The sequence below is a fragment of the Wolffia australiana genome, chromosome 5 (assembly GCF_029677425.1).
Source record: "Wolffia australiana isolate 7733 chromosome 5, ASM2967742v1".
NCBI lineage: Eukaryota > Viridiplantae > Streptophyta > Magnoliopsida > Alismatales > Araceae > Wolffia > Wolffia australiana.
This window is the reverse complement of record NC_135839.1, coordinates 7,628,823-7,643,956: the sequence shown is the minus strand read 5'-3', so window position 1 is coordinate 7,643,956 and position 15,134 is coordinate 7,628,823. Positions and strand designations below refer to the sequence as shown.

The window sequence follows — 15,134 nt, the reverse complement described above, 5'->3', positions numbered from 1 at the left end:
CTCTACCCCTTACTCACTATCTCTCTTTTGATCGGCTAAGCCCTTCCTACCGGTCCTTTCTTCCTCACATTGAGTCGCATCCCCTCCCTCGTCGCCTATCCGATGCTCTTGCTTCTCCTCATTGGAAAGCGGCGATGGATGAGGAGATGCAGTCCTTGCTCAAGAACCACACTTGGGAAGTCGTCCCACTTCCTCCTTGCAAGAGGGCGGTGGATTGCAAGTGGATTCATGCCAAGAAGCATCATGCTGATGGTACTCTCGAGCGCCTCAAGTCTCGACTTGTGGCTCGGGGGTTTACTCAGTCGTATGGCGTGGACTACTTCGAGACCTTCTCTCCTGTGGCGAAGATGGAAACAGTCCGTCTCCTCTTGGCGCTTGCGGCTCATTCCGACTGGCGTCGACAGTTCGATGTGAAGAATGCTTTTCTCCACGGTGACTTGACGGAGGAGGTGTACATGCAGCCACCTCCCGGGTATACCCTTGGCCCCCCGGGCACCGTTTGCCGGCTGCGGAAGTCTCTCTATGGACTGAAACAGTCACCGCGGATGTGGTTCGGTCGGTTCTCTTCGGTCATGAAGACCGAGGGCTACACTCAGAGCAATGGGGATGCCTCCCTATTCTTCCGTCACAGTTCCGCGGGTGTCTCCATCTTGGCCGTGTACGTCGACGACATCCTCATCACGGGGTCCGATTCTGCAGAGGCCGGCCGCCTCAGCTCTGCGTTGGCCAAGGAGTTCGAAATCAAGGCCCTCGGGCCTCTTCGCTACTTCCTCGGCCTTGAGGTGGCCTACTCCCCCCGGGGGATCTTTGTGTCACAGCAGAAGTATGCCGTTGACCTACTGGCCTTGACCGGAATGACTGAGTGTGCACCGGTTACTACTCCCATCGACCCTAACGTCAAGTTGGGTAAGGGGGAGGACTCAGCACCGGTGAACGCATATCAGTACCAGCAGGTGGTGGGGAAACTCCTGTACTTGACCCACACCCGCCCCGACATCAGTTTCGCCGTCAACCTCCTCAGTCAGTTCATGCACTCTCCGCGGGAGATCCATCGTCAGGCGGCCAACCGGGTACTTGCGTACCTAAAGGGCTGCCCCGGGAAGGGCTTGTTCTTTCCTCGGAGTATGGAGCGGACCGTGAAGGTGTACACGGATGCGGACTTTGCCGGCTCAGTTGTGGACTGTCGTTCCACCACGGGGTACTGCACTTTTGTCTTCGGCAGTCTTGTCAGTTGGAAGAGCAGCAAGCAGGACAAAGTGTCCCGCTCCAGTGCTGAAGCCGAATACCGGGCACTTGCCGATGGGGCCTCTGAAGGCCAGTGGATATACGGAATTCTCCATGACCTTCGTGTGGAGTATTCCGGCCCGATCCACTTCTACTGCGACAACAAGTCGGCAATCGCCTTGGCAAAGAACCCTGGCCAACAGGGACGGATCAAGCATATGGAACTCCACCGCTACTTCTTCAAGGAGCGCGTGGACGAGGGCATCTTTGACTTGGAATTTGTTCCATCCGCTGATCAAGCTGCTGATGTCCTTACCAAAGGACTATCTCGACCTCTCCTGCAACGTGCAGTGTCCAAGCTCGGCATGGATGACATCCATACTTCGCTTGCGGGGGGGTGTTAGTGAGATAGTCAGCCTTATGGGCTAATGGGCCCTATTCTATAAGCCCATTAGCCCTCTTATCATTCTCTCTCTCCTAGGGTATATGTATACCCAGCCATGTACTCTATTGAGTTATGTCATTATCTTCTTCCTTCCTCTCTTGACAAAAATATTGTATCATTTTATCATATTTTGTTTCTTCCTTTTTTCCTCTCTTTCTCTAACTTTAAACTTGGCCCATTTATACAGGGCCAACTTTGTAACCCCATTAAAGATGGGCCAAACATTTCAGAGAATGAATGAATCATTTTTGTGAAAACCCTTGCTAGTGCAACCAATTGCTGCCTAATCCTCCGCCAGCTGGAGAAGGAGATCCAAAAGCGACAAATTGGATTCCGTTAAGTTCAAATTACTGATCACTAGTGACAGGTTAAATTATCAAAATTTACAAACGTATTTTATGAATAAAGATAAGAGTAGAAATCAAAATACCTTCAGACAATGAAGAACCAGGCTCTTCCATGACTGGAGGCAAATAACGATGATACGGTGGTCCCTCATCCACTGAGCGAGGTCTTCCATTATCCGAATCTTCTACATCGTTGGATTTCATCAGCTGTTGATTGTTGGAGCTGAAAGTTATGCAGAGAAATAAATCCAATGATCGGCGAGCAAACTCATGGATACCCTAGGGAAAAACCTTTAAATGAATCAGAGTAAATATTAACCGATAAAAAGATAAGACAGCGACTAGATTGTGAACTGGAAAGAGTAATACTGACATGAAGAATGCCTCTACTCCGGAAAAAAATTATCCAGATCTTTTTTTGAAATGTAATTTGCGAGAATTAGAATCTTTAAGAAACTGTGTATGGTTAGAGGATAAGAAACAACTCGTTGAAAGATCAACCAGCAATTCTTAGAAAATATGAAGGTATCTAAATGTTTCGAAAATGAGAAAGATGGTCAGTACAATGATGCAGTTCACTTCACTTCCTCAATCGTTCGCTTATTTGTGGGTGACAGAAGAGACGATTCTAAAGGATTAGAACTTACGACCACAATAATATAAAGCAGGTGAACATTTATACTTTCTCATGCCGCAAATTCCTTTTTGTATTCCATTCAATGAGTACAGCCAATGATTAAAAAATAGAAATATAACTTTTGCGTTAAAAACAAATATTTGAGGCCCTCATTGATGACACAAGCCCAAACACTTGATCTTCCAGAAAAGTAAACAAATGCAGAAGTGACTGGATAAATCAGTTCATGTTTTCCATGTAAATTATAGAACTGGAAAACAAACTTTTGCTCCATAGTTACATGTTTACGCTCAATAAAAAGGCAGAATTCCCAATACTGAAAACCAATATTATATGTTCACCGTTCATGATGAAAATTAATAAGAACGCATTTATCTTTTTTATTCACTGTGCCACATCGTAACATGAAAAATACAACTACCGCTTGTCTTGGATTTAGGGTTGTGTTTCTGTACTCCTTGTGAATTTGGGACTAGACCGTGAAAAGGTAGCAGCAGGGAGATGGGCGGAACCTGCCACCCGGGGAGCAAGAGTAGATAGGGAAAGAGAACACTAAAACGCTCATTATTGGTAGTCCCAGCTTTCTCATTCATAGAGAGGCTGAGAACCCTAAATCCAAAACAAGAGTCCCATTAAACTTAAAAAATCTCACTTCCAACAATGACGAAAGTTAATTATAGCACATTTTATCTTCTTCAATCAATGTGTCACATCATAGCATGAAATATATAAATTACCTGATCCATGGTTCTATAGCTAAAATTGTACCACAGAGCAACAAAGTAAACTGATTCAGAGTCTGCCAGGAAAAACTAGCAGAAATTTTTATACACAAATATTACTTCTAAAGCATAAAAGTTTATTGATAAATCACCTGCTTGCTGTGGAAGATTTAATTGTAGGTTCGTGCTCCACTTTTCTGCCCAAAGCATCGGTAGAACTGCTAATAGGATTTGACTCCTGTCCCAGACCATCCCAATCTGGTCGAGTTTCAGCACGCGAGGGAGATGGCATAGGCGACTGTTCATGAGGATATGAATGTTGAGGTACGATTTCGAGCCCAGTTTTTGCCTGACAAAGAGTTCCACAACTTCAAAATTTTGTTGCATAAAATTGACGTTAAAGTATGCTGTGATTAAACATACATTTGCAACGTTTAGTGGGTTAACAGGACGCAACGGCGACTGGGGAAAGCTGTTCAAAGGTTCAGCATGCCAAGAACTCAACTGATACTGAGAATCCTTTAATTTTTCCTACAATAAAGATCATTTATAAAAAAGTATCAATTGAAGATGCCCTAATAACATGCATTCTACCATGATAAGTTGCAGACTAGCAAAGAGAACATGGTCAATACGAAACGATTTCAGAAAATGTACGAAACAGAACAGGGGTCTTATAATGATTTAGAAGATACAGCACAGAATCGGTCACAATAGATTCTAAATGTTCATATGGCATCACATGAACACTGGTTTATCTTTAATCAATATTTATGCGCTTGACCATTTAAAGTTCACCTATTCTCGTATGTGTGTGGCCCATTATTAGTGTTGACGAATATGGCCCAGGCCCATAAAGGATGCACATGGGCCCCCAATGGTTTTACCCGATTTACTTAAAAGTCAAATCGGGTAAGTAACGGCTAGTCAAACTAGCCGTTACAAATAGCCGCTAGAAGGCTAACTAGCGGTTAGAGCCGATGTATATATATATGACTCTAATATTTGTTTTTAAGTCAAAAAAAAAAGTTTTGCTTCCTCCTATCTCTGTCTATCTCCTCCTTCCTCTTCTTTCTAAACATCAAGCATTCTACATGGTATCAGAGCAGGAGTGATCTACGAGAGTATCTGAAGGATTGATTGAAGCTAAGGATCATCCTACGGGAGGATTCTGTTTTTTGGGAGGATTCTGTACATCATTTGAGCTGCCGATTGTCCTACAGGGTACTATGGCTGATGACTCAATGAAGCTCCCAGCTCCAGTTATATCTTCTGCTTCCGCTGCGCCATCTTCAGGGAACTCGTTGATCATCCCTGATCGATGGTTGACCCATCTTCCAGTGTTCGCAAAATGCAACATTTTTAATGGAAACAATCTCCTTCTCTGGGAGAGGACTATCCAAGCCGCTTTAAAGCCTCGTCAGCTCCTCCATCACCTAACCGAGGACCGTCCAAGTGAAACTCATCCAGATTACCCAAAGTGGGTCATGGAGGAGGAATTTGTGTTTGGATGGATGTTGGATTATATTTCGTCAGAACAGCTTACTCAATATTCCTCTTATGAAACTTCTAAAGCTCTATGGATGGCTGTTCATAGAAATCATTCTAAAAAGAATGACAAAATGAAGATCATTACACTGATCATCCAGTCCTATACCCTCAAGCAAGGCGACATGGACGTTCTTACTTACTCGAACAAGCTAAGAGAAATCCACAATGAGCTCGATCACTGCCGTCCACCTTCTACCGATCCAGTGGCTCGAGCACACGAGGCAACTAATCGCCTCTGTCAATTCCTCCAGGGGCTGCGACCCGAGTTTGAACTACTAAGAAGTCAACTCTACAACCGGGAAGACGAATCCACATTTGATGAGGCTGTATCAAAGGCAATGCAAGAGGAAAGCCGCCTAAACTAAGTCAAAGAAGCCGTTGAAAGTACAGCCTATGTAACAAAAGGTCAACAGAAGGGAGATCAGGAAAAATCTAACAAGGAAGAAATTTTCTGCAACTACTGCAAAAAGAGAGGCCACACAAAAGACAAATGCTGGAAATTACTTGGCAAGCCTCCACATCTAGCCAAGGCCCACTTCACACAACAAGGAGCACCCCAAACAGGTAATGAACTTCCCTCAGCTCAAGATTTCCAGAAGATGTTTCAAGAGCTCCAAAACTTGAAGTCCTTGATAAATTCTGGAACTATCATTGGGTCAACGTCAGTGGCAAACACAGGTAAACACGAGCTCCTTAATAGTATTGCTTTACTTGCTAAGGAACCTGCAAATGCGTGGATCCTAGATTCCGGGGCAACAGATCACATGTCCTCTAAAAGATCTTCTTTTATGGCATATGAGGTTGTCCCTCCAGGTAAATATGTTCAAACTGCCGATGGATCACTACTTCCAGTAGTTGGTATCGGTAAAATGAACATCAAACCAATAGGAGAACTAGGAACTGTACTACATGTTCCTAAGTTCTCAGTACAAAAATTGGCAAAACTTAAAGAATATAATGTCCTCTTCGATAATCTTGATGCTTACCTATGTCACAAGGAACTCGGGTGGAGGATTGGACTAGCCAAGGTTTATCAAGGGCTGTACTACCTACCTGTGCAAAGTCAGGAATCACTAAGGGAGGGAGAATCCAAGGCGATTGTAGTGATGAAATCATCCCAAGAATCGATTGTTGAGATGCACCAAAGAATGGGACATCCCTCCTACTTTCTCCTAAAGCATATGTACCCAAGTTGTTCAAAGATGTTTTAGTGGGAAAACTTGACTTGTGAATCCTGTCAATTAGGGAAATTTAGGCGAGCTACCTATCCACCCAGTGACACCCGGATGACTAAACCTTTCCAAATGATACATTGTGATGTATGGGGACCTTCTCCTCAAACAGACATACTAGGACATAGATATTTCTTGGTGTGTACTGACAACTATAGTAGATATAGTTGGATTTTCTTACAAAGAACTAAGAGTGAAGTCACTAAGAATATCAAAGGATTATGTAACCTGATTAAGAGACAGTTTGGAGATCAGGTTCAAGGCTTGAGGACAGACAATGCCAAGGATTTTCTAAACAATGAGTTGACGGAATTCTTTAGATCTGAGGGGATAAAACACAAAACTTCATGTCCGTACACTCCACATCAGAATGGAGTAGCTGAGAGAAAGATAGGTGATGTTGTAGATAAGGGAAGAACCTTACTCATTCATGGGAATGTACCAGTAAATTTATGGGGATTTGCAGTAATGACAACCGTACACTTAATAAATAGGCTGCCGTCAAGAGTTCTGGATTTCCAGAGTCCTTTGGAATTACTAGAGACCTATTATCCAAACGTTCGACTAAAAACTGGATTGCCAGTTAGAGTATTTGGCTGTGTTGGTTATGTATACAACCATACTTCGAGGCAAAACAAATGGTCTGCAAAAGGATTAAAGTGTATTTTTGTAGGGTATTCAATCACTCAAAAGGGTTACAAACTATATCACCCTATCACTAGGAAATACATTGTATCAAAGGATGTAGTGTTTGACGAAAAGGTCTTATATTACAAGCCAAATGGGGCAGAAAAATATAGGGATGTCTCCCATTTACTTACCTTAACTGATGGGGAGAAGAACAATCCTATAACAGATGAGGAGCCTGTGGCAGGCAGGAACCAACACTTAATGGAAATAGAATTTGAACAGCCAGATGAAAAAGGAGATGGAAAAGTCGAAAATAAAGAGCAGAAAGAATCAAGTATGATTGTCCCCTACCCCAAATACAACCAGAGGAAAAAATGGGAAAAAGTAACAGAGTCCATCGATAGAATTGAAGGGGGAGATACAGTTAAAGAGAATTACGTAGAGGGGGAGATATCTAGCCAAGAAAAGGAAGATGCAAGTTGGCCAATTTCCCTAAGGAAAGGAACTAGAACATGTGTTAAAGGAATCCTACCTCACTCAATAACTAACTACTTAAACTATCAGAAGGTATCACCTGCGTACAAAATGTTTCTCACAACTATCCAAGATATTCCGATACCAAGAAATCCTCAGGAAGCTATGACAAACAGAATGTGGAAAGAAGCAATGGATGAAGAAATGAAGGCACTACACCAAAATAACACTTGGGAAATAGTCGATCGACCTAAAGGGAAGAAATCCGTTGGATGTAGATGGGTATATGGTCTTAAGTATAAATCCTATGGTACTTTAGACAGATACAAAGCACGACTTGTAGCTAGGGGATATACTCTGATACGATCCTTGGTCGTATCGTATAGTTCTTGTACTCAAACAGATCTCATTTCAACAATGAAATTTGGCGTCTATAGCAATGTTCCACGGGAGAGGAGAGGAGGGAAGAGGGAGGAGAGAGTTCCCGGGGTGGAGAGAGGAAGGGCGAGAGGCGGGAACGGCCGGAGGTGGATTGTCGGCTCCGCGGCAAGGAGGACGCGTCGATCTACAATCACGAGAGGAGAGGAGTGAGGAACCCGGAGAGGGGGGTCAGGAGAGGAGGGGAGTGCTTACTTTCTGAATGCCTGCCTTCCCCATCCTTGGGGACGGCTTAAGTAGGCGTCGGGGTCGGGAGGGTCTGTTCCGGTGTGACGGGCCCGGCCCGGTCCCTACGCCTCGCGTAAACCCGTCGCCGGATCATATCATACTCAAACATATGGAATTGACTACCTAGAAACATTTGCTCCAGTAGCCAAGATCAATACTATCAGAATTCTAATCTCTCTTGCAGTAAACTTAGACTGGCCATTGAACCAATATGACATTAAAAATGCCTTTTTACATGGAGATCTAAAGGAAGAAATCTACATGGAGATCCCACCAGGATATGCAGATGAAACGACTCAAGGAAAGGTATGTAAACTAAAGAAAGCACTGTATGGTCTGAAACAGTCACCTAGAGCATGGTATGGGAGATTTACCCAAGCCATGAAAATTCTTGGATATAGTCAAAGTAATCGAGAACATACAATGTTTTTTAAACATCAGGGTCAGGATCTTATAACAATCTTATTAGTATATGTAGATGATATCATAATAACAGGAAATAACCTCAGGGAAATCAAAGTTCTTGAGGATCACCTAGATAAAAACTTTAAAGTAAAACAATTAGGACCTCTAAAGTATTTTTTAGGGATAGAGTTTGCAAGATCCAGTGAAGGAATACTAATGACTCAACAAAAATACATACTTGATTTACTGAATGAAACCAAACATATGAATTGTCATGTGAGTGAATCTCCAATCGAAGTTAATCATAAATTAACTATAAATGAGGATGAACCTAGGGTAGAAATGAGCTCATATCAGAGTATTGTAGGAAAATTGTTATATCTTTCTCATACGCGACCTGACATATGTTTTACAGTAAATGTGCTAAGTCAGTTTATGCATTCGCCAAGAAATTCTCATTTTCAGGCAGCTAACAGAGTACTCAGGTACCTTAAGGGGACACCAGGGTTAGGAATTGTTTTATATACTGACTCTGATTTTGCTGGTTCTCGCCTTGATTTTAGGTCAACAACTGGATATTGTACAATGCTCGGAGGGAATCTAGTATCGTGGAGGAGTAAAAACAAAGTGTGGTCTCAAAGTCAAGTACTGAAGCCAAATTTCGAGCTATGTCCAAAGGCATAGATGAAGTGATGTGGATTAAGAATTTTATGGATGTGAATTTTCTGGATTACATACTCAAAACCGATTGTAATCCGGTGTGACAACAAGTCTGCAATCAGTATTGCACATGACCCAGTCTACCATGACAGAATGAAGCACGTAAACATCGACAGATTCTACATACAAGATCATCTTGAACAGGGGATTTTGAAGACGGAGCACGTTAACTCAGAAGAGCAGTACGCAGACATCTTCACAAGGGGCTACCAATTAAGACCCTCCAGTATCTAGTGTCCAAGCTTGGAATGACCAGTATACATTCCTGCACTTGAGGGGGAGTGTTGACGAATATGGCCCAGGCCCATAAAGGATGCACATGGGCCCCCAATGGTTTTACCCGATTTACTTAAAAGTCAAATCGGGTAAGTAACGGCTAGTCAAACTAGTCGTTACAAATAGCCGTTAGAAGGTTAACTAGCCGTTAGAGCCGATGTACATATATATATGAGTCTTGTATTTGTTTTTAAGTCAAAAAAAAAAATTTGCTTCCTCCTATCTCTGTCTACCTACTCCTTCCTCTTCTTTCTAAACAACAAGCATTCTACAATTAGTAGCTGATATTTAGACCAGTTTTTCTTATGAGTAAAGTAGATATTTCTTTTGTAGAACCCTAATCGCAATAGATAAAGAGCTGGATGGCACCGGAGAAGAGCAGAACTGAGAGTTCTTCCTGGTTAAAAAGTCCGGGCCACTTCTCCCATCAACTCTGATGTTTTTCTACCTCGATGTTATTGACCCCTCCAAAGGCTGACGCCAACAGCACATGCAAATGTAAGATGATAAAAAGATTACAAGATCGGTTCAAAAGCCCATGTACCTCAGCAATCAGAAGCTTCTCCTGTAGATGTTTGAAAAGAACCTAAAATTTTGAAGAAATGCAAAGTTAGGGAACAATTAACAGAAAAGGAGCTAATTATGAATCCAGATAAAAGAAGCCAACGGGGAAATCCATTATAAAGTTGCCAATTGCTCAGGAAGATTGAAAACCAGCAAAGTTCGATAGTTACAAAAGGATAAAAATAATTCTTTAATGACCAGTCTTTTGCACGGTATAATAAATGCAACAATGTCTCCAGCTCATGAAGGAACAAAACCCAACAAAGAGAATAAATATTTAGCCACAAACTGATTATAAAAGTTCGTGTATAAGCAGGATATGCGAGATATTCTTCGCACTGAAGATAAATGTCCATTTCCATGGATGAAGGAATTTTTTTAAACCTTCAAGTTGCTGGCAATGGACATGGCATCTGGCACAGAAGGCTGAAAATTATAGTCCACCAGAAGAGGCATCAAAGAAGACACGAATGTCGACTTCTCCTGTTGAGCTTCCTAAAAAAAGTAAGAAACGTTCAGACCCCATGACATTTCTAAAAAATAGTTCAAGTCGGAAAAGTTACTCAATACCACTTACAAGTGAAGGTCACAGTTTTATCCATCATATGAGCAGGCAAAATACTTATCAACAATGAAAGATGGATAGTGGAAAAAGGATAAATAAACAATCAAATGAGTAAATGTTGTGGGATGTGTTATACTTGCAAAGCATATGAAAGTCGAATATTTTCTTCAATTATCTCCTGTCGATACGAAAGAGCTTTTGACGCAGCATCGACCAAGTCCTGTTGCTGCTGGTCAAATGCCTGAAGAGAGCCCAATTATTAGTCAGATCTTTCATGGACCACAGACGTGAAGTAGTCTTGAGCATATAAACGGAAAGCACTTACCAAACGCATATGAGCAATTCGCTTTTCAAGCACATACTTCTCATTAAGTATTTGTGTTTCCTGTTCCAGGATTCAGATGAGAATTTGAAGTTATGATTTGATATTTACATAAATGAAGTAGAATTCATATGTACACACCTTGACAGAGAAGTCAGACAGGTGTCTCCTGAGCTGTGAAATTTCTTCATTGAGCTCTTTTATTTTAGCAAGAAGATCCTGCGAATCATGGTACAGATTCACCTCTGATATACAAGTCAAACTAAATTATGGTCCATAACATTGACATATGACATTGACATAGGTTGATGTTTGATAAGGTCCCCCGGCTGCGTGAAGGGCATTATCGTCATTTTGCTATGTTTCCTTTCCCTCTATGTTCCCTTTAAATAGCACAGCCCTCCTTGGAGTAGGGCAGCGAGAAGGTTATTCGCTTAAGTGAATGCTGGTCCTCTCTCCCCTCTCGTCTCTTCTTACATCCATGATCCATCTCCCTCTACGATCCCTGTCCTCGTGATTGTCTCTGCTTCACCGCGTCTACAGGCGGCTCGTCCCCCGGCCGATCCCTACCTCCCCTGCTCGACCTCCTCCCCTAACCTCTCCACCCCAGGAATGCCTACCTCGCCTCGTCCCCTACTCCTTCCGATACGAACCTAGATCAAGGTTCGTATCAATGTATTACCAATGACATCACAAATGTCAATGTACATCAACGCCATAGTGAATTTGTGATTGCCAGCCATCCATGCTAGGCCATCAACATCTCCAGTTAATTAGGCCAGTTGGTATTGACAATGTTGTTGGTGTTGACGGGATTGAGGCTTTTTTAACTAGACAGGGTAAGGAGACAAACGAGGGTCAACCATCTATGATACCCCATCATCATCAATGCTTAGCATCAACAGCGACATCATCAACGTTATTGTCATCTTCATCACCAGCACCCAAAAATCCGTCAATGTCATCATCAACTTCAACGAGGTTCAATGGGATGACATTGATGTTGGTGAGTGCCGAACCCTTATTTGATGATATACACAAACCAAAAGGCCAACTGTATAACACAGCAGATTTTAAATAAAGGCCAAGTCAACAAGACTTTACCTGCTTCAGCAGACTGTTGGGGCCATTTCTTTCAGATACTTGCATGAGGCCATGGCCGCAAGAACTAAGTTTTGAGCATTCCGCATCCTTTTGTTGCCTTCATAAGCATTAAAAAAAACTGGAAAAAATATCTCAAGACTAGAAAATGATGGAGTAAGATAAACAGGGTCAAGAGATGAACCTGTTGGGGGAGAGAGATCTTGAAGATGGAGAAGAAAATCGAGATGGTATTGAATTATCAACTCCAGATTGGTGAGGAGGAAAAAATTTTGCACTTCCATCCATCTTGCCATCTGAAAATGGAGTCCCATCAGAAGACGAAAAAAAAATATTAAATTCAATAGACGTTAAGAAAAAAGAAATCATGGGTACGAGCCCTAAAACCACCAAAAAGTGGAGTACCTTGATGTTCTGTAGAGGAGCTATTATGCATCCATCTTGACCGATAGTCCCCATTTCCAAACAGGATGCTTGAAGAGTTTGTCCTTGATTCTTGAATGAGATTACTTCTTGTGGCTCCAGAAGACCTAAGTGTTATCACAGCATCCGATTTCTACGAAAAGAAAATTCCAAACAAAATCAACGGATTAAAAGCTGAAAGCTTGGTTGATGAATTTCTATCATTCAATCAGACAATGTTGTTGGTCAATCTTCTCAACCTTCTGCCTGGAGGGCATTTAAAATCTAGCCACTGTTGTTTGCGGCTTTTTGACTTAACCAATGTTTTCTTCGAACATAAAATGGATTAGCCAGAAGGTCAATACGGAATGCGGTCAACTTGGACCCATGTAAGATTTTAACAGACTAGAAATTTCACATACTGCGGGCAATACATAACTCAGACGGAAATCGCAGTCCCATAGTGTTCATTAAACTGGGAAATATCTTGTTGGGAAATTATGACGAGCATAAAAAAATCACTGTAAGCTCTATAATAATTTATACCCGCTTCCAAAGATGTAATCCTTTCAACGACTTTTTTTTACCTTAGAAACCATCACAATGTGATTACCGACAAAAAATTACTGACTTTTAAAGACAAGACGCTCATCTGAATGAATGAATGAGAGAAAAAAGGGAGGTCCGAGCTGGAGTTTCTTACATGAGGTAATTGAGTGCAGATTGATAATAGCATGTTTTCAAGTAGAAAGGGAAAATAATGAATAATAGGCCTCTGGAAATTATTTCGGAGAAGTCTTTCAAAAGGAGAGGCAATACAGAAATTGTGAAAATTGAATAAAATTTGATAAAAATTGCATAATCAAGCAGATTACTGGTACGCACATATTTCTCAAGTTCCCGCGTTTTTTGCATGAGTTCATCCCGTAGCCTGTTGTTCTCCTCCAACTGAGACAATAGAACATGAAACCTTAATTAACCAGAAACAACCATACATTAATGAAGGGAAATTAAAAAATACTGGCAAATTTTACGACAAAATTTAGGACCCTGTTCAAGATAAGTCTTTGTTACCGGGAACAAAGCAAATGCCCACAGAGACAGATAACAAACACTCGACCAGCGTCAAGAGATTGCTTTGTGGAAAACTCTGGATGCAAATTTATAATACCACCATTTACCCTAGAATTTGGCGCTAATCTAGAAAAGTTAAACCATTTAAAGAAGACGATAGAAAATATCTGCAATTATCATCCAAAACAAATTGCAGATCCAACAGTTTGAATTCAAGTTTTCAGCGGGACATCAATTCTTAAACTATCGAAACATATTTGACTTCTGGAACAAAAAGAGTTAATCAACTACATTCTCAAATGATTCTGACGCCAAAACTGTAATCATGTACAGTCGTTTATTCAGTACCATTCACCTGTCGTACGGCAACTACATTTTTGGGCCTGATCTTAGGCGTCACATCCAAAAAATAGTGAAACTTTTGGCTCTTCTCCAACAGTCAGACAAATTAGCAATTTTGAGTTCCAAAGTATCAACCATTGAAAGGTTGAAAATGAGATCATTGTTGTTTTTGTCGGCAAGCATGTCATTGCGTGTGTAATATCAGGCAACTATAATCAATTAATCAACACAAGAAGATTTTCATGTTTGAATTACAGCTGTGCATCATTCTCACTAGATCACTAGACTCAACTTTTCTCTTGGAGAGATCATCACAATTTCAATCCTCGCTTCATTAGTACTCAAATACATCGACCTGAACTTCAATATTTCAACTGATCACCAAAACCCACCATCATCTCCCCCATAATTCAGATATCTAATACGAAAATAGAGAGTCTTCTGAGTTTTTTCCCCTTTTTTTTCACATTCTCATGAAACATAATCAAACTGAGAACAGCGGCCAACAATTAAACTGAAAAAAATAAAATACAGACAAGCCTAAATGAAAAAATAAGGAGAAAGAGGAAGAAACAGAGATGAGAAAAGATCACCTGCTGCTTAATATGGATCTCGGCGTCCTCCACTGCCCGAATAACCTGAACCAAACTGTCCATGGGGGAATCACTGATACCCAATGCCCCAATCCTCTCCGTCAGATTCCCATCCTCGCGATCGAAAGGAACTTCTCTACTCCCGCTCGAATCATAACCTCCCATGGTCGAAAAACAGAACATTCCCCGTAATCCAAAAATCTCCGCTAAAAACCTCGGTATTCGGATCGCGCGAAGCACATCAACGTCGTGCCCATTCCTGCGGTCCTCGAAATCAATCGAGAACTAGAAAATCCACCGATTACGAGCGGCGCGGAGAAGGAGGAGGTGATCGATTCTGCCCTTCGTCCTCCCTCCCTTTGAATATACTCTCTTCACGTCGAAATCAAGCAGAAGAAAGAAGAACGAAGAAGAAAAGTCGAAGATTTCACCTGTTTTTCGTAGTTTTTTGATTGGTTTGAACTCTTCTTAATTGTGGGCCCCGCAATTAAAATACTGCCCCTCAACCCTTTCTCTAAATGGGCCAAGCCCATTTGGAAACCCTCCAAGTATCTCTCTCTCGCTCTGTCGCTCTCTTTCCTCTCTCTCTCTCTCTCTGTCTCTCTCTCTCTATCCCTCTCTCTCCCTCTCTCTCCCATCTATCTCTATCTCTCCATCTCTGTATCTCTCTCTCCTCTCTCTCCCTCTTCTCTATCTCTATCACCCTCTCTCTATCTCCCTCTCTCTCTATCTCTATCTCCCTCTCTCTCTATTTTTATCTCTCTCTATCTCTATCTCCCTCTCTCTCTATCTTTATCTCTCTCTATCTCTATCTCCCTCTTTCTCTATCTTTATCTCCCTCT

General features: G+C 41.8%; 1 protein-coding gene across 2 annotated transcripts in view; it reads right to left on the bottom strand.

Moving 5' to 3' along the window:
- The window catches only part of LOC144702920 (uncharacterized), a 31,761-nt gene extending 17,062 nt beyond the window's left edge, over positions 1–14,699 (bottom strand). Inside the window, exons 1-13 of one of the 2 annotated variants that reach the window (XM_078574945.1) lie at positions 14,293–14,699; positions 13,169–13,231; positions 12,287–12,437; positions 12,066–12,177; positions 11,885–11,981; positions 10,922–10,999; positions 10,784–10,843; positions 10,595–10,699; positions 10,278–10,388; positions 9,874–9,915; positions 3,799–3,906; positions 3,528–3,724; positions 2,100–2,239 (exon numbers count right to left, since the gene is read on the bottom strand). In XM_078574945.1, the coding sequence (XP_078431071.1) occupies positions 2,100–2,239; positions 3,528–3,724; positions 3,799–3,906; positions 9,874–9,915; positions 10,278–10,388; positions 10,595–10,699; positions 10,784–10,843; positions 10,922–10,999; positions 11,885–11,981; positions 12,066–12,177; positions 12,287–12,437; positions 13,169–13,231; positions 14,293–14,475 (1,447 nt within the window). In that variant the 5' untranslated portion in view covers positions 14,476–14,699. The remainder of the gene's footprint in view (positions 1–2,099; positions 2,240–3,527; positions 3,725–3,798; positions 3,907–9,873; positions 9,916–10,277; positions 10,389–10,594; positions 10,700–10,783; positions 10,844–10,921; positions 11,000–11,884; positions 11,982–12,065; positions 12,178–12,286; positions 12,438–13,168; positions 13,232–14,292) is intronic. The other variant, XM_078574944.1, reaches the window with a different exon arrangement.
- Positions 14,700–15,134: the final 435 nt, after the last annotated feature.